Source organism: Triticum urartu, chromosome 2 (assembly GCF_003073215.2).
Source record: "Triticum urartu cultivar G1812 chromosome 2, Tu2.1, whole genome shotgun sequence".
In the NCBI taxonomy this organism is placed as follows: domain Eukaryota; kingdom Viridiplantae; phylum Streptophyta; class Magnoliopsida; order Poales; family Poaceae; genus Triticum; species Triticum urartu.
This window is the reverse complement of record NC_053023.1, coordinates 686,817,116-686,836,779: the sequence shown is the minus strand read 5'-3', so window position 1 is coordinate 686,836,779 and position 19,664 is coordinate 686,817,116. Positions and strand designations below refer to the sequence as shown.

General features: G+C 44.4%; 1 protein-coding gene and 1 pseudogene across 3 annotated transcripts; both read right to left on the bottom strand.

The window, feature by feature from the left end:
- Window positions 1–9,165, bottom strand: part of LOC125537889 — a 28,131-nt pseudogene extending 18,966 nt beyond the window's left edge.
- Window positions 9,166–9,719: 554 nt separating this feature from the next.
- On the bottom strand, window positions 9,720–18,911 carry LOC125539745 (disease resistance protein RGA2-like). 3 transcript variants are annotated; one of them, XM_048703249.1, is made up of 8 exons: window positions 18,540–18,911; window positions 17,127–17,474; window positions 13,984–16,570; window positions 11,918–13,904; window positions 11,573–11,835; window positions 10,834–11,019; window positions 10,233–10,546; window positions 9,720–10,123 (listed from the first exon to the last, which is right to left on the bottom strand). In XM_048703249.1, exons 1-4 carry the CDS (start codon window positions 18,733–18,735, stop codon window positions 11,939–11,941), a joined length of 5,097 nt encoding a protein of 1,698 aa, XP_048559206.1. In that variant the 5' UTR covers window positions 18,736–18,911; the 3' UTR covers window positions 9,720–10,123; window positions 10,233–10,546; window positions 10,834–11,019; window positions 11,573–11,835; window positions 11,918–11,938. The 3 variants fall into 3 exon arrangements, with proteins under 3 accessions (XP_048559206.1, XP_048559207.1, XP_048559208.1); XM_048703250.1 differs by having other exon boundaries at window positions 10,870–11,019; XM_048703251.1 differs by lacking the exon at window positions 18,540–18,911 and adding an exon at window positions 17,655–17,830.
- Between the last annotated feature and the right edge of the window lie 753 nt (window positions 18,912–19,664).

The window sequence follows — 19,664 nt, the reverse complement described above, 5'->3', positions numbered from 1 at the left end:
TCGGATCAAGTCACTCCCAAACCTCGTAGGATGACAAGGATGCGTACTACTTCAGAGTGGTACGTAATCCTGTCTTGGAAGTCATGTTGCTGGACAACAATGAACCTACGAGCTATGGAGAAGCGGTGGTGGGCCCGGATTCCGATAAATGGCTCGAGGCCATAAAATCCGAGAGAGGATCCATGTATGAAAACAAAGTGTAGACTTTGGAAGAACTACTTGATGGTCGTAAGGCTGTTGAGTGCAGATGGATTTTAAAAGGAAGACGGACAATGATGGTAAATGTCACCATTAAGAAAGCTCGACTTGTCGTTAAGATGTTTTCCGACAAGTTCAAGGAGTTGACTACGGTGAGACTTTCTCACTCGTAGCGATGCTAAGAGTCTGTTGGAATTATATTAGCGATTACTGCATTATTTATGAAATCTTGCAGATAGGATGTCAAAACATTGTTTCCTCGACGATTTTCTTTTGAGGAAAGGTTATATGTGATACAACCGGAAGGTTTTGTCAATCCTGAAATATGCTAATAAGTATGCAAAGCTCCAGCAATCCTTCTAAGGACTGGAGTAAGCATCTTGGAGTTGGAATGTATGCTTTGATGAGATGATCAAAGATTTGGGTGTATACAAAGTTTAAGAGAAACTTGTATTTCCAAAGAAGTGAGTGGGAGCACTATAGAATTTCTGATGAATATATGTTGTTGACATATTTTTGATCAGAAATGACGTAGAATTTCTGGAAATCATATAGGGTTATTTGAAAAGTGTTTTTCAATGGAAAGCCTGGATTAAGCTACTTGAACATTGAGCATCAAGATCTATAAGGATAGATCAAAACGCTTAATGGTACTTTCAAATGAGCACATACCTTGACATGATCTTGAAGGTGTTCAAGATGGATCAGTCAAAGAAGGAGTTTTTGCCTGAGTTGTAAGGTATGAAGTTAAGACTTAAAGCTCGACCATGGCAGAATAGAGAGAAAGGACGAAGGTCGTCCCCTATGCTTAAGACATAGGCTCTACAGTATGCTATGCTGTGTACCGCACCTGAAGTGTGCCTTGCCATGAGTCAGTCAAGGGGTACAAGAGTGATCCAAGAATGGATCACAGTACAGCGGTCAAAGTTATCCTTAGTAACTAGTGGACTAAGGAATTTTCTCGGTTATGGAGGTGATAAAGAGTTCGTCGTAAAGGGTTACGCCGATGCAAACTTTGACACTAATCCAGATTATTCTAAGTAGTAAACTGGATTCGTATAGTAGAACAGTTATTTGAAATGGCTCCAAATAGAGCGTGGTAGCTGCAACTAGGAGATGACATAAAGATTTGTAAAGCACACACGGATCTGAAAGGTTCAGACCCGTTGACTAAAACCTCTCTCACAAGCAACATGATCAAAGCCAGAACTCATTGAGTGTTAATCACATAGTGATGTGAACTAGATTATTGACTCTAGTAAACTCTTTGGATGTTGGTTACATGGCGATGTGCCCTGTGAGTGTTAATCACATGGCGATGTGAACTAGATTATTGACTCTAGTGCAAGTGGGAGACTGTTGGAAATATGCCCTAGAGGCAATAATAAATTGGTTATTATTATATTTCCTTGTTCATGATAATCGTTTATTATCCATGCTATAATTGTATTGATAGGAAACTCAGATACATGTGTGGATACATAGACAACACCATGTCCCTAGTAAGCCTCTAGTTGACTAGCTCGTTGATCAATAGATGGTTACGGTTTCCTGACCATGGACATTGGATGTCATTGATAACGGGATCACATCATTAGGAGAATGATGTGATGGACAAGACCCAATCCTAAGCCTAGCACAAGATCATGTAGTTCGTATGCTAAAGCTTTTCTAATGTCAAGTATCATTTCCTTAGACCATGAGATTGTGCAACTCCCGGATACCGTAGGAATGCTTTGGGTGTACCAAACGTCACAACGTAACTGGGTGACTATAAAGGTACACTACAGGTATCTCCGAAAGTGTCTGTTGGGTTGGCACGAATCGAGACTGGGATTTGTCACTCCGTGTAAGCGGAGAGGTATCTCTGGGCCCACTCGGTAGGACATCATCATAATGTGCACAATGTGATCAAGGAGTTGATCACGGGATGATGTGTTACGGAACGAGTAAAGAGACTTGCCGGTAACGAGATTGAACAAGGTATCGGGATACCGACGATCGAATCTCGGGCAAGTGTCGTACCGATAGACAAAGGGAATTGTATACGGGATTGATTAAGTCCTTGACATCGTGGTTCATCCGATGAGATCATCGTGGAACATGTGGGAGCCAACATGGGTATCCAGATCCCGCTGTTGGTTATTGACCGGAGAACGTCTCGGTCATGTCTGCATGTCTCCCGAACCCGTAGGGTCTACACACTTAAGGTTCGATGACGCTAGGGTTATAAAGGAAGCTTGTATGTGGTTACCGAATGTTGTTTGGAGTCCCAGATGAGATCCCGGACGTCACGAGGAGTTCCGGAATGGTCCGGAGGTAAAGATTTATATATAGGAAGTCCTATTTCGGCCATCGGGACAAGTTTCGGGGTCATCGGTATTGTACCGGGACCACCGGAAGGGTCCCGGGGGCCCACCGGGTGGGGCCACCTATCCCGGAGGGTCCCATGGGCTGAAGTGAGAAGGGATCCAGCCCAAAGTGGGCTGGGGCGCCACTTCCCCTAGGGCCCATGCGCCTAGGGTGAAAGGGGAACCCTAAGGAAGAGTCCCAAGGAGGGAAGGCACCTCCTAGGTGCCTTGGGGGGGAGGGAAACCTCCCCTGGCCGCCGCCCCCTAGGAGATTGGATCTCCTAGGGCTGGCGCACCCCCCCTTGGGCTCCCTATATATAGTGAGGGTAGGAGGGCCTCTTGAGACACCCCTTATGCCTTTGGTGCAGCCCCTCCCTCTCTCCCAAGTTCTTCTCCTCTCCCGTGGTGCTTGGCGAAGCCCTGCAGGATTGCCACGCTCCTCCACCACCACCACGCCGTTGTGCTGCTGCTGGATGGAGTTTTCCTCAACCTCTCCCTCTCTCCTTGCTGGATCAAGGCATGGGAGACGTCACCGGGCTGTACGTGTGTTGAACGCGGAGGTGCCGTCCGTTCGGCACTTAGTCATCGGTGATTTGGATCACGACGAGTACGACTCCATCAACCCCGTTCACTTGAACGCTTCCGCTTAGCGATCTACAAGGGTATGTAGATGCACTCTCCTTCCCCTCGTTGCTGGTTTCTCCATAGGTAGATCTTGGTGACACGTAGGAAAATTTTGAATTTCTGCTACGTTCCCCAACAGTGATCATATTCTTAGCCTTGTGCGGTGCCCCCTTCCACCATAGTCCTCGATAATATTGTAGCGGTGCTTAGGCGAAGCCCTGCGACGGTAGTACATCAAGATCGTCACCACGCCGTCGTGCTGACGGAACTCTTCCCCGACACTTTGCTGGATCGGAGTCCGGGGATCGTCATCGAGCTGAACGTGTGCTAAAACTCGGAGGTGCCGTAGTTTCGGTGCTTGATTGGTCGGGCCGTGAAGACGTACGACTACATCAACCGCGTTGTGCTAACGCTTCCGCTGTCGGTCTACAAGGGTACGTAGATCACACTCTCCCCTCTCGTTGCTATGCATCACCATGATCTTGCATGTGCGTAGGAAATTTTTGAAATTACTACGTTCCCTACAAGGAGATTATAAGGCAGTTTTAGTTGCTGTTCATCTTGGGCTGAGGTCATCACTGATGAAACCGAACTGCTGGTTCCTTCCGTTTTCTCTAGGCTGACTGGTTGATATAAACTTTATCTGTGGACATTTAATTAATACCAACTCCTCAAGGGACTGTGAATGTGGAAGCATTTGAGTTAGCCAGCTCCCTGTTATGCCGCATGAATTAATCACGAGAGATTCGAGAGATGGGAGGACAAGGCTGCTTGCAGACGTACTGGTTTCTTGGACAACCTCTGATATAAATGTTTGACAAATTAGGGCAGTTCTCTATACGTAAAGATTTGAGCTGGCTGAAAGCTTCACTTGAAAGAGAGATCAGATTTGGACAATTGGCTATTTCCAACAGTTTTATGCCCCTAAGAATATGTAATGATAAGATACTGTCATCCAGCACACTCAATTCATTACATTCGATTTTCAAGAATGTCCGGTTCATCCTCATTGTTTGGAGTGCCGGAACTCCCCTGATGGACAACTGTGAAATTAGAGAAGAAAGCGGAAGAGGATGTGACACTATCAAACGGGGGCAACCATGGATGGTGAGTCTTTGGAGACTGGATGCCAATTCCTCTTGATCACCTTGGGATGGTGTAGACAGCAGAGGTGGAGAAGTCGTTAGACTGCTGCAAAATTCCAGGCTTGGCATTTTAGTCAGCACTAACTTCTGCAGAGAAGGAACCGACACTCTGACAACATGCAGGTCCATCAACTCCAACCCCTTGAGCGCCCCCATTTCTCTTAGTGGAAGGATTGACCAGTTGCTGCAACATTATTTATCAAAGTAAGTGTCCAAGAATTTGCAAATGTGTTGAACAGGAAAAATTAGAGAGAAGAAAAGTACTTTAATATATGAGGACATTGCCCGATGGAGAGTTTCATCAGAGATGGAAACCATGATTTCTGCTCAGCGTCGAAAGAAGAGTAACTCTGGAAAAGCGTGCACTCATTCAGTTGAGGACAGTTCTTGATCATTAATACCCTTAAATGGGATGTCAATTCCATTTTGTAAGAACCGATACATTTTTCCAATTTTGGCATATCAATCAAGATCAACTCTTCCAAGGAAGGAACTCAGATTTCCATTAAATTCAGCATTCTGATCAATGTCAGCTTCCTAAGGAAAGGAAGCATTGCAGGAGTTGGAAGAATTTGCCATTCCCTGCACTTCTCTAGATGAAGTATCTGCAGCAAGGTAACTGAGGAAGTATTAGAAAGCCAGGTTGGGGAGGTAGCACCACCATATCCAGTTATTTTTAGAGTTTTCAGGTCCTGATGTGGTTGAAGACCTTCAAGCACATCCTTTGATGCCTCTGTCTGAAGGCTCGTGCTGTTATCCTGCCATGACAAGGACAATGTTTCTAGATACTCTTTGTCTAATAGCCTGGCCCCACTGGCCTCTTCTTTAGTCTTCACATTTTTCAAGTTGAGAAATTTCAAGTAGTACAAGCTCATTCAGGGACTGAAGTTCTCTTATCTCAAAACTACTGATATTTTGAACCTTGAAACTTAGTTCCTGAAGAGAGGTCATGTTTCCAACACAGGCTATTGCCTGATGATGCACTTTTTCATGAGAAATAAGATGGCGCAAATTAACAAGATTATGCATATCAGTAGGCACAGAAAAATTGCCTGAAATACCCACATTCCATACTTGAAGGTGATAAAATCTTGTCAATGCCTGAGGAAACACAGTGTTGTTGTAGACTCTAGACGATCTGGGTGTAATGACAACAGGAATATATTCAAGATAGCGAAGATGGTATGGATTGGAAAAACTGTGTATAGGGCTCATGTCAGCATCTGTCACATAAATTCTTAGGAACCGTAAACAGTTTGCCTTCTTGCATAATGTGCGCAAGGACCCTAATAAATTTATGCTGCTTCGCCCAAAAAACATCAAAGTCCTCAATTTTTGCGAAGGCCCAACCTTCTCAAGTATTTTATCAAACTTCTCATTAGGAAAACTGTCAGGTTTATCTTCATCAAAAGCAATAGTTATGACTGACAAATGGCGAACACTTGGTCGAATTGCCTCATGTTTCAATCCATGTATAGTAGCACACTCATTTGATGAAACTTTCCCTGCCAATTCATGCATTAGATCATGCATGACATAATGTGAGCCAACCTTTTGGAAGAAGCACAAATCAACTAATCTATCCAAATATCGCTGCCCTGTTTCCTCTAATTTCATTGTAGAGTCTTCACACTGCACAAAATTCTGTGTTATCCAAGCATGAACCAATTCTTTCCCATCAAATTGTTTGTCCTCTGGAAATAAAGAGCAGTACGAGAAACAGTTTTGAAGGTGGACTGGTAGATAATCATAACTGAGCTTCAAGATGGGTAAAATATCATTAGCGCCTTCTTGAAAAGATCTCCATTTGTCCTGAACTGTCCTCCAATGCTTTATCACTGACACTTGTCTTCAAAAGTGCACCAACACTTTGTGCGGCTAGTGGGCAGCCCTTCAGTGCTTTAGCAATCTGTTTGCCAATAGACTGCAAATAAGGATCACCCTCGTAGTTCTCGTTTCCAAATGCACATACCTTGAATAACAGCCAAAATTCCTTTTCATTCAGGCCACTCAATATGACTTCATCCATCGTTCGTACCATTTTTGCAACCGAATTCATTCTAGTTGTTGCTAGTATCATGTAGCCACTTACTTGATTACCTTTCAATGGAGCCAAGAGTTTAATCCATCCACTCCTGTCCTTGTCTTCCCACATGTCATCCAATACGAGCAGAAATCTTTTGTTTCTGATATTCTCCAAAAGGTTCTTCTGCAGTACATTGAAATTGCTTATATTTTCATATTCTTGTCTATTTTCACATACATGCTCTAGGATCTCACGTGTTATCCTCACTTCATTGAAGTCAGTGGATACACAAACCCACATTTGCAGATCAAAATGATCTCTAATTCTTTGGTCCTTGCATACAAATCTAGCAAGACTTGTCTTCCCAACACCACCAATGCCAACCACTGGCAAAACATTCAGATTACTAGATCCCCCCTCTATCAACAGCTCTATTATCTTGTCTCTCTCTGACTCCCTCCCATACATCTTAACTTCAACTGGAACAGAAGTTGTCAGCCGAGCATTATTGGAAATATTCTGACTCTCAAGTGATGTTGCAGTGGGGCGCGAGACCTCAAACTGAAGAACTCTCTGCACGGAACTGCCAATAGTGCATAAACCTTTCACTATTCCGTTGATCCTCTGAGAAATGTCATGTTTAATCTCAGAAGTCAGCATAGTACTTTGAGCTGGCCCCTCCTCTTCACGCTTCCTTTTTCTGCTGCATGAGGCCCAACTAGTCATTTGGCTTGTGGCACTGCATACTAATTCATAAGCAGAAGATGGAGCTGATGAGGACACGTAGCTTCCCTCAGGATTAACACCACTAGGAGCACTACAACCTTTCCCTGCATAACAGAACTCTCAATTATTTTGGGACAAGCAAACAAAAGCCACTTGAGAAAAAGCAGATATTATCATGTAACTTGTAACAAATATGAGAAGTTTCATAAGAGACTCCTTTACCTTTTGCCTAAGAAAAATTGGTATGTATTTGGATATCATCAAAAGGAGATCACATTTAAGCAAGAGACAATCTGAGGATGGTTGCCCTGATAATCAGCTGCTCTTGGTTACATATCATTCTATTGGTCGCAAAATACAAGGCGCACATGTAGTTCAGGTTTGAGCTTGACCAACAGTTAATACTACATAGGTTATGTGACAAAATACATAGGTCATGTGACAAAAAGTATACCATAGGAAAGTGCTCCTGAGTACAAATCTAATGGTATCAGATGTATATAATGCATGTGTCGTTCCTCAAATTGCTGTTCAAACCTATACTTTGCACTGGGTGCCTAACATTTTGGAACGCAGGGAGAAAACTATAGGCCAAGTAGCAATTACAATCACACAAATTCAAAAGCTGAAAGCAACAGAGATGGAACAAGAGAGACGAGTGAAGCACCTTCTTCGATCTGCTGTTGGAGTCGGTAGTAATCGAGCTCGTCCATCACGTCCTCCGAGTCATAAAGCAGCTCTTTGAGATCATCCAGTGAATGTGCCAGAGGCTTGTTTTCAATCCTCCTTCCCTCGGCAGCAGCAAGAACCATCTCCACGTTTCTCATCTCAAATTTGAGCTTCTCCACATCTTCAGCAAGCCCAACTTCACGAGCCCAGGCTTCAATCTGTCCAGTGAAGAAGATCCCAAGGATGGTTTGCACCAGCCATCCTATTGCCGCGTCAACTACCGTGAGAAGCCCCGTCATCTCCACTTCTCCAGGCACACCGGAGGCAGCACAGCAAGCAGGAGCAAAAGTAGGCCTTGCACAGGGGAGAAACCAAAACAGATGGATTTAGAGGAAAGGAGAACGATCGATGATTCATCAAAAGGAAGGAACTGGGCAGGCAGCAAATGAGAGAGAGTTAAACTACGCACCAAAACCAGCTAGCTTTGCCAAGTAACAACTAGGATGATAGGGTCTCCACAGATATGGAACTTACAACGAAGCACATGAGTCAAGTCTTGGCACCACAGTTGCATTAATTAACGGTGTATTTGGTTGTATACTTGTATGACTGTGCAATACACTCCTCTTTACTAGTGAAACAGAACATAGCTGTCAGCCATGTAAAAAAATAGCTCATGATGTTAACATACCAACTATAGAGCACTCTCATGGAAGCTGAGTCTAGAGCTAACTTCACCAAGAAAAAACATGTCAGGCAGCGAATAGGATATGAGTCGAATTATACACCAAAAACAACTAATTTTCCCAACTAACGGTAGAATCCCTTTAACTGACGCACATGCCCCCCATGGCAGTCTGAAGCGGGTCTGCACAGGGGTGAAACTATGGTAGCCGCGACTCAAGTCTTGGCCCCATAGCTGCATCAACTAATGTTGTATTTGGCTGGGCGGCCTCTTTATACTAATCAAACATAACATAGCTGTCAGCCTTGTACAAAATACTAGCTTATGATGTAACATACCAACTGCTGGGCACTTTCATTGGTAACTGAACCCAGAGAACAGAAATAACAATAGGTATTGGGCCTATATCAGCCTGGAATCTCTGGACGTGCATGCATACAGGAGAAATGGTACAAGCAGTGCCGGACAAACATCACGAAGGCCATGTTATCGCTTGGCACTGATCATAATTGAGCATTTGAGATGCTTTGGTTTCCGATAACGATAAGTATGTACAACCTTGTAGCTAGCGACAAATTTTGGCATATAGAGTAGGACATTAACTATATGTATGCTCAGGATATACTTCAAAACTCTGAAGGTAGCAGGACTGCAACCAGACAACACATTTACATGGTGTGTATACATGGGTAATCTGGTCAGGGAGGGAGGGAGGCAAGATGTGTGACACAAAATCACCCTCTTTACCTGTGCACCGATCAGCTCGGACCTGGACTGAGCTTGGCACCAGGGCGGGCCCACGACATCAGTCCACGCCAGAGATGGAGGTTGCCGGCGTTGCTGCCTACAGGACGGCCATCCGCGCGCGCACCCTGCGCAGGTTCTCCGGCCGAGCATTCCCTCGAACACGTGAAGGGCGCGGCCGCGCACTGGACGGCCGCGCTGTGACACCGGGGGAAGGACGCGCGCAGAGAGGCGCGCGCCGTGGTAGATTTGCCTCACCGCGTAAGCACTCGCGCCATCGGTGGCGGAATGCCGGACGGGGTGACAGGATCTGCTGCGGCTACGAGCGGCGCGAGAGAAGGTGTTCGAGTGTCACAATTCACAACTGATGGCAACGATGCGAAGACGTAGATGCGGGATAGCGCCACTGTGATGCAGAGACGGGTAATGCGGTGGCGTAGTCGAGTGGGTTAATTTACGCGTGGGCCATGTGTGGCAGTCAGTGTGTGCTGTGGGCTGATAAGCCACTCCTGTACTGTACCGGAGAGAGCTCATATCTGCAGGACAGAAAATAACTCTGAACTCCTCTCTTGTCTCTCAGATATACTACGCGACGGTCTGTACCAGTCAAGTACAAATCTCCAAAGTAGAGAAACCGTCTAGCAGATATACAAAAATGACTTCTGTGAAAAGAAAAAGAAAATAACCCAAATGACAACAACTTCGAGGCAAGAAAAAAAAGAGAGGAGAGATTTCGCATTTCACTAGGCACGGTGGGTTGGCGTTCCCGTGCTTACAGAAAACAAAAGATTCACACGCTCGGCCCTACGACAGAGCCAATTTAAATTCTGGATGTTGAATCCCAACTTGTAGTTTGTGAACGAAATTTCTGAAAATTTTCAGGGAGTTTCCTTTGCTCCCCGATCAGCTCTTCGTCGATGATGAACTCGGGATGCAACTCCTTTGCCTTATGTGCCTGAATTTAAGATGAGAGAGAAGGTGCATATGTCATCATGAAATTAACAAATGAGCTACGATTTAAAATACAAGCATGTAAAGGGACATCATTAATTAGGTGATTGTACCTCGTCATGTTGTATAAGTGGCCTAATATCAAAGATGATGATGGGACGCTGGGGATGGACATTGACTGCGCGCCTCGATGCAGCCACCGCCTCCTTCACATCCGCAAGTGTGACACCATGACGGTCGATTCCCACAGTGACCTGCCGAAGGGACACGAGGTTCTGCAGGCCAAAGTAGAAATCGCCATTGCCATCATCTTTTGCCTTCTGGACACTCAAGTTGAAGAGAACTGTCTCGGCCTTTGGAAAAGTGCCTCGTTGAAACGCTATCTGCCTGGGTGATTCATGGGCATGGCCCAACTGCCAACGTACACCTGAAACAATCAAAACTGCTCATCAGTAAATTCATCCTGCTTAGATCAGATAAGCTTCTAATTCATTCTGCTTATAGGATGATGAAGATGTTAAGAGGAGCCGTGGAGTGATGTCATATTCATAACATCCAATTTTATATGGCATGTTTTTCTTTCATTTTTACGACCAAACTTCCTTTTGAACTTCACTTTCTTTTTTTTCTACAATATAACTTGGCCGAAAGCTGAAACAAATGTCCACCATATAAAAGCAGGCAGATACATGAATGTAAGATAAGGTGTCTCACGTGTTAATGAAGGTGATGATAATCAATCGAATGTACCCGAAACAGTAGAGCCAGGCAACCAGCAAATTAATGTGTAGTCCTGGTTGGCCACAGATTCCAAATGCCATGATGTAACATGGCAACATCAAGCATACCATGTGAGGTTGGTTCCAATGATCTGCTGTGTGGTTTCACTGAATAACAAACCTAGAGCAAAATAACAAGTATACTTCAGCAACAAACCTAGTACTCACTGCCATCCTTTTTTCATAGTGAAACTGCATCATGAGACAGATGGTAGTAACTAGTGACTTTATGTTTCTCCTATATGTTAAAATAATATCTCATATGCTGAACAGTAAAGTACAAATAGAAAATACCAGCCAATTCAATGATTAACAGAGGAAGTGATAGAATAATAAATTGTCTGAGAGCAAAGCAGTGCATTACCATGTTTCTAGTTAACAGCATTTTTTTATCGAACAATACCGGAGAGCCTATTTACAACATTGATTGATATCCCCCACACAAAAAAACAGCGTTGGTTGATATGTGCTGATCAGAATAAGCACGGGGTTGAATTAATGGAACTGGACAAGATGGGATGCGTAATTAAATAGGAGAAAACATACTTGAGCCTTTTCATCAGTTAATCAGAAAGTAACTGAGAAGATATAATATCACCAAATACTACGTCATGGAGCCACTGACAAAGCTAATCGGGATAAAAATAGAAGCAACAAAGAAAAGAAAAACATACCCCATGGTAAGGCTTGCACTCACGGCCAGTTGATATGGCATAGCTCACAGCCAGCCAGCAACTAGAAGACACAAGAATAAGCGAAAGGTCATAATGCCCCTGATAAACAAAAAGAGTTGCCACTCTCAACATGGTTTCCTTGGTCCATCCATCATGCAGCTAGAGTAGCTTGTGGAAAGTCAAAGGGGTGAATGATGCTTGAACAAAAATGTGCTGGTGACAGGGAGCACAGAAATATGTACAACATCTCGGATGGCTGCAATCTACAGAGAGATAAATTACTTTTAGTAGAAAGAGGGTGAGCATGTAAACTAATTATGTAGGCAAAATGCTCCGAAAGTGTACCTTAGAAGTAAACACTGGTGATTAATTCGCATACTGATAATCAATCGTGACCTTTAGCTTCTCTGTTGCTACAATTCTGCCGTGCATGCCTAGCTCCTCACTGCAATAAAATAACACAAGGTCCCTGAGTGATGGTGGGAGGCCCATGTCTGGCAGCCTTGTGATGCTCTGACAATGACATATAGATAACCTCTCAAGGGAGGTCAGGCTGTGCAGGTTTTCAGGAAGTGACAAGAGATTCGGGTAATGCCGAAATCGAAGTTCTTGAAGGGAGGTTAGAAGTTGTAACCCTCTCTCTTGTTCCCCTGTTAGGTTCACAAAGCTCTCTCTCTGTTCAACACTCCGAGAACAAAACTCTAGGTGTGTTAGAGATGTGAGCTGTTTGCATAAGGGCATGGAAAGGACAGATGCGTCATCAATCTCAAGAGTTTCCAGTCTGGACCAGATCTCAGAGGCCCCTTGCTGATGCGACACAAGCTCCAAACAGGAAGCTAGGCCAGGGGGGTTAAATACTTTCAAGGATGTCAGGTTTCTACAGAACTGGAGGCCCTCGATCGACACAAGTGAGTTGTGGTGTCGAATTTCCAACTCTTTCAGTGCCGTGCAACATCCCAGCTGTAGAGACGTCAATTCTGGACTGTGCCGTATTGCTAATTTGGTGATGGCAGGGAGGCAGGTCAAGAGACAGGACTGGACCCTATCTGTGAGAGCACAAATCTCAAGTTCATCAAGTGACGGAGGAAGCAGCTGAATTTGATTGCCACCTTGTTCTTGCTCCTGCAGTTTGAACTCCCATGCAGAAGACAGTTCGGGATTCAACCAGATATCCAAGCTTCGAATGGAGGTCAGGAACTGCAAGCCCTCCAGTACAGCCAGCTTACCACAGCGCCAGATTTGCAGCTCCTGTAGAGCCGTACAAGAATGCAGCTGTACAGACTTCAAACATGGGCTATCTGATAGACTTAGCTTTTTGAGGTGGAGAAGGCCTTGAGGAGTGAAGGACTGCAAGTTTCTTGGGAGAGGAGTGATAGTAAGGTCTTCAAGTGATGGAGGGAGTAATCCAACTTCCACGGTACCATCATCTTTCGTTTCACCCACCAACGATGAGACCAGCTCGGGGCAACCACAAAGGACTAGCTCCCTAAGAGAGGTGAATCTTGTAGAATCTCTATTACCCCCAAAGAACTTCAGATCCAAGCTTTGCTGAATCCATAGCACCTTGAGAGAACATAGGAGATTATATGGAAGTTTCAATTCATGTTCATCTTGGGCCAAGGTCATCACTGCTGAAGCCAAACTGCTGGTTCCTTCCGTTTCTGTAGGTTGACTGATTGATAGAAACTTTATCTGCGGACAGTCCCTTAATTGTAACTCCTCAAGGGGCGGTGAATGTGAAAGCAGTTGAGATAGCCACCTCCCAGTTATGCCACATCTGTCAATGTAGACACGTTTGAGAGATGAGAGGACAACCTCTGGCATAATGTTTGACATAGTCAGATTAGGGCAGTTGCGTATATCCAAGGACTCTAAAGCAATGAGCTGGCTGAAAGCTTTACTTGAAAGAGAGATCAGATTTTGGCAGTTTCTTATTCCAAACGATGTTATGCCCCCAAGGTTACTGAATGCCAGGATACTGTCATCTAGCACACTCAACTCATTAGATTCGATAGAGAACCATCTATGCTTTATACTCATTCTTGCAAGTCTCAGAGCTCCCCTGATGGACAACTCAGAAATCAAAGCAGAAGGCGGAAGAGGGTGTGACACTATCAAACAAGGGCAATCATGGATGGTAAGTCTACGCAGACTAGATGGCAATCCCATTTGATCTCCTTGGGAGGTTAGACTGCTGCAAAATACCAGGCTTGTCATTTTAGTCAACACCAACTTCTCCAGAGAAGAAACTGAGACTCTGACAACATGTAGGTCCATCAACTCCAACTCCTTGAGCACCTCCATTTCTCTTAGTGGAAGGATTGGCCAGTTGCTGCAACATCATTTATAAAAGTAAGTTCCAAAAATTTGCAAATGTATTGAACAGGAAAAATTAGAGAGAAGAAAAGTACTTTAATATATGAGGACACTGCCCGATGGAGAGTTTCCTGAGAGATGGAAACCATGACTTCTGCTCAGTGTTGAAAGAAGAGTAACTCTGGAAAAGAGTGCACTCATTCAGTTGAGGACAGTTCTTGATCATCAACACCCTTAGATGGGAAGTCAATTCCATTCCATAAGAACCAATACATTTGTCCAGTTTTGGCATATCAATCAAGATCAACTCTTCCAAGGAAGGAACTGAGATTTCCGTTAAATTCAACATTCTGATCAATGTCAGCTTCCTAAGGAAAGGAAGCATTGCAGGAGTTGGAAGAATTTTCCATTCACTGCACTTCTCTAGATGAAGTATCTGCAGCAAGGTAACTGAGGAAGTATTAGAAAGCCAGGTTGGGGAGGTAGCACCACCGTATCCAGTTATTTTTAGAGTTTTGAGGTCCTGATGTGCTTGAAGACCTTCCAGCACATCCTTTGCTGCCTCTGTCTGAAGGCTCGTGCTGTTATCTTGCCATGACAAGGATAATGTTTCTAGATACTCTTTGTCTAATAGCCTGGCCCCACTAGCCTCTTCTTTAGTCTTCACATTTTCAAGTTGAGAAATTTCAAGTAGTACAAGTTCATTCAGGGACTGAAGTTCTCTTATCTCAAAACTACCACCATTTCGAACCTTGAAACTTAGTTCCTGAAGAGAGGTCATGTTTCCAACACAGGCTATTGCCTGATGCACTTTTTCATGAGAAATAAGATGGCGCAAATTAACAAGATTATGCATATCAGTAGGCACAGAAAAATTGCCTGAAATACCCACATTCCATACTTGAAGGTGATAAAATCTTGTCAATGCCTGAGGAAACACAGTGTTGTTGTAGACTCTAGACGATCTGGGTGTAATGACAACAGGAATATATTCAAGATAGCGAAGATGGTATGGATTTAACAAACTGTGTATAGAGCTGATGTCAGCATCTGTCACATAAATTCTTAGGAACCGCAAACATTTTGCCTTCTTGCATAAAGTACGCAAGGACCCTAATAAATGTATGCTGCTTCGCCCAAACAACATCAAAGTCCTCAATTTTTGCAAAGGTCCAACCTTCTGAAGTATTTCATCAAACTTCTCAATAGGAAAACTGCCAGCTTTATCTTTATCAAAAGCAGTAGTTATGATTGACAAATGGCGAACACTTGGTCGAATTTCCTCATGTTTCAATCCATGTACAGTTGCACACTCATTTGATGAAACTTTCCCTGCCAATTCATGCATTAGATCATGCATAACATAACGTGAGCCAACCTTTTGGAAGAAGCACAAATCAACTAATCTATCCAAATATCGCCGCCCTGTTTCCTCCAATTTCATCGTAGGGTCTTCACACTGCACAAAATTCTGTGATACCCAAGCACGGACCAATTCTTTCCCATGAAGACGTTTGTCCTCTGGAAATAAAGAGCAGTACGAGAAACAGCGTTGAAGGTAGACTGGAAGATAATCATAACTAAGCTTCAAGACGGGTAAAATATCATTAGCATCTTGTTGAAGAGATCTCCATTTGTCCCGAACTGCCCTCCAATGCTTATCACTAACACTTGTGTTCAAAAGTGCACCAACACTTTGTGCGGCTAGTGGGCAGCCCTTTAGTGCTTTCACAATCTGTTTCCCAATAGACTGCAAACCAGGATCACCCTCGTAGTTCTCGTTACCAAATGCACATGCCTTGAATAACAGCCAAAACTCCTTTTCATTCAGGCCACTCAATTTGACTTCATCCATCGTTTGTATCATTTTTGCAACTGAATTCATTCTAGTTGTTGCTAGTATCATGCAACCACTTGCTTGATTACCTTTCAATGGAGCCAAGAGTTTAATCCATCCATTCCTGTCCTTGTCTTCCCACATGTCATCCAATACGAGCAGAAATCTTTTGTTTCTGATATTCTTCAAAAGGTTCTTCTGCAGTACATTGAAATTGCTTATATTTTCATATTCTTGTCTATTTTCACATACATGCTCTAGGATCTCACGTGTTATCCTCACTTCATTGAAGTCAGTGGATACACAAACCCACATTTGCAGATCAAAATGATCTCTAATTCTTTGGTCCTTGCATACAAATCTAGCAAGAGTTGTCTTCCCAACACCACCAATGCCAACCACCGGCAAAACATTCAGATCACTAGAACCCCCCTCTGTCAACAGCTCTATTATCTTGTCTCGCTCTGACTCCCTCCCATACATCTTAACTTCAACTGGAACAGAAGTTGTCAGCCGAGCATTATTGGAAATATTCTGACTCTCAAGTGATGTTGCAGTGGGGCGCGAGACCTCAAGCTGAAGAACTCTCTGCACGGAACTGCCAATAGTGCATAAACCTTTCACTATTCCGTTGATCCTCTGAGAAATGTCATGTTTAATCTCAGAAGTCAGCATAGTACTTTGAGCTGGCCCCTCCTCTTCACGCTTCCTTTTTCTGCTGCATGAGGCCCAACTAGTCATTTGTCTTGTGGCACTGCATACTAATTCATAAGCAGAAGATGGAGCTGATGAGGACACGTAGCTTCCCTCAGGATTAACACCACTAGGAGCACTACAACCTTTCCCTGCATAACAGAACTCTCAATTATTTTGGGACAAGCAAACAAAAGCCACTTGAGCAAAAGCAGATATTATCATGTAACTTGTAACAAATATGAAAAGTTCCATAAGAGACTCCTTTACCTTTTGCCTAAGAAAAATTGGTATGTATTTGGATATCATCAGAAGGAAATCACATTTAAGCAAGAGACAATCTGAGGGTGGTTGCCCTGATAATCAGCTGCTCTCTATCACTCTATTGGTCGCAAAATACAAGGCGCACATGTAGTTCAGGTTTGAGCTTGGCCAACAGTTAATGCTACATAGGTTATGTGACAAAATACATAGGTCATGTGACAAAAAGTATACCATAGGGAAGTGCTCCTGAGTACAAATCTAATAGTATCAGATGTATATAATGCATGTGTCATTCCTCAAATTGCTGTTCAAACCTATACTTTGCACTGGGTGCCTAACATTTTGGAACGCAGGGAGAAAACTATAGGCCAAGTAGCAATTACAATCACGCAAATTCAAAAGCTGAAAGCAACAGAGATGGAACAAGAGAGACGAGTGAAGCACCTTCTTCGATCTGCTGCTGGAGTCGGTAGTAATCGAGCTCGTCCATCACGTCCTCCGAGTCATAAAGCAGCTCTTTGAGATCATCCAGTGAACGTGCCAGAGGCTTGTTTTCAATCCTCCTTCCCTCGGCAGCAGCAAGAACCATCTCCACGTTTCTCATCTCAAATTTGAGCTTCTCCACATCTTCAGCAAGCCCAATTTCACGAGCCCAGGCTTCAATCTGTTCAGTGAAGAAGCTCCCAAGGATGGTTTGCACCAGCCATCCTATTGCCGCGTCAACTACCATGAGAAGCCCCGTCATCTCAAGGCACACCGGAGGCAGCACAGCAAGCAGGAGCAAAAGTAGGCCTTCCACAGGGGAGAAACCAAAACAGATGGATTTAGAGGAAAGGAGAACGATCGATGATTCATCAAAAGGAAGGAACTGGGCAGGCAGCAAATGAGAGAGAGTTAAACTATGCACCAAAACCAGCTAGCTTTGCCAAGTAACAACTAGGATGATAGGGTTTCCACAGATATGGAACTTACAAGGAAGCACATGAGTCAAGTCTTGGCACCACAGTTGCATTAATTAAAGGTGTTTGGTTGTATACTTGTATGACTGCAATACACTCCTCTTTACTAATGAAACAGAACATAGTTGTCAGCCATGTAAAAAAAGATTAGCTCATGATGTTAACATACCAACTACAGAGCAGTTTCACGGAAACTGAGTCTAGAGCTAACTTAACCAAAAAACATGGCAGGCCGCAAATAAGATATGATTCAAACTATGCACTAAAAACAGCTAAGTTCCCCAACTAACGCTAGAATCCCTTTAACTGACGTACATGGCCCCCATGTCAGCTTGAAGCGGGGTCTGCACAGGGCTGTGGAATTATGGTGGCCGTGAGTCAAGTCTTGAGCCCATAGTTGCGTTAACTAATGGTGTATTTGGCTGGGCGGCCTCTTTATACTAATCAAACATAACATAGCTGTCAGCCTTGTACAAAATACTAGCTTATGACGTAACATCCCAACTACTGAGCACTTTCATGGTAACTGAGGCCAGAGAACAGCAATAACAATAGGTATTGGGCCTATAGCAGCCTGGAATCTCTGGACGCACATGCAGACAGGAGAAATGGTACAAGCAATGCCGGACAAAACATCACGAAGGGCCATGTTATAGCTTGGCACTGATCATAATTGAGATGCTTTAGTTTCCGTTAAGTATGTGCAACCTTTTAGCCAGCGACAAATTTTGGCATATAGAGTAGGATATTAACTACTGTATATGTATGCTCAGGATATACTTCAAAACTCTGAACGTAGAAGGACCGTAACCAGACAACACATTCACTTGGTGTGTATACATGGGTAATCTGGCCAGGGAGGGAGGCAAGATGTGCGACAAACAATCACCCTCTTTACCTGTGCGCCGACCAGCTCGGACCTGAACTGAACGTGGCGCCAAGGCCCACGACATCAGTCCACACCAGAGATGGAGATTGTCGACGTTGCTGCCTGCGCCTGCGCGACGGCCATCCGCGCGTGCACCCTGCGCAGGTTCTCCGGCCGGGCATTCCCTCGAACATGTGAAGGGCGCGAACGCGCACTGGACGGCCATGCTGTGACACCGGGGGAAGGACGCACGCAGAGGGGCACGCGCCGCGGTAGATTTGCCTCACCGCGTAAGCACTCGCGCCATTGGTGGCGAAATGCCGGACGGGATGACGGGATCGGATGCGTCTGCGAGAGGTGTTCGAGTGTCACAGCTGATGGCGACGATGCAAAGACGTAGACTGTCACACCTGATACACCTGATACAAGTGTATCAGTGGACATGTAATAGGTGAGGAGAGGAATTGGGCCATAAGCAATTGGGCTGGAGCCTGTGGATGTAATGGGCCGCGTGTGGCCTAGAGTGGGTACTTAACCCATCGTGTATCAGTGGACTGGTTATGCAATGAGAGAATACTGAACAACTCTTTCTCGTCTTCCTTCGTCTATCTCCCTCTTGCTCTCCTCACCTACTCCTTTTCCCCTCCGTGCGATCGATCCCCTTTCCTAGGGTTCATCGGTCGTCACATAGACACGGGATGGCGCCACCGTGATGCAGAGACGGATAATAAGGTGACACAGTCGAGTGGGTTAACTTATCCGTGGGCCATGTGTGGCAGTGAGTGTGTGCTGTGGGCTTATAAGCCACTCCTGTACTGTACCGGAGAGAACTCATATCTGCAGAAAAGAAAATAACTCTGGACTCCTCTGGCCTCTCTTGTCTCTCCTTGTTGCCTCTTCTCTTCCTTAAGGCAACAAGTAGCGAGGCTAGCTCTCGCGCCGGCAGTCATACCGAGAGTGGGGAGTACTTCTCAGTTCTGACCGATGCGCGCACTTAACCCGTGTAATTACAACACCCAACGACAGATCGAGCAAGTTTGACATACCCAATGTGCAGAGCCAACTAGTCCCGCACATATACTACGCGATGGTCTGTTTCAGTAGATATTTTTTCAAGTACAGTACAAATCTCCAAAGCAGACGAAACCTTCTAAG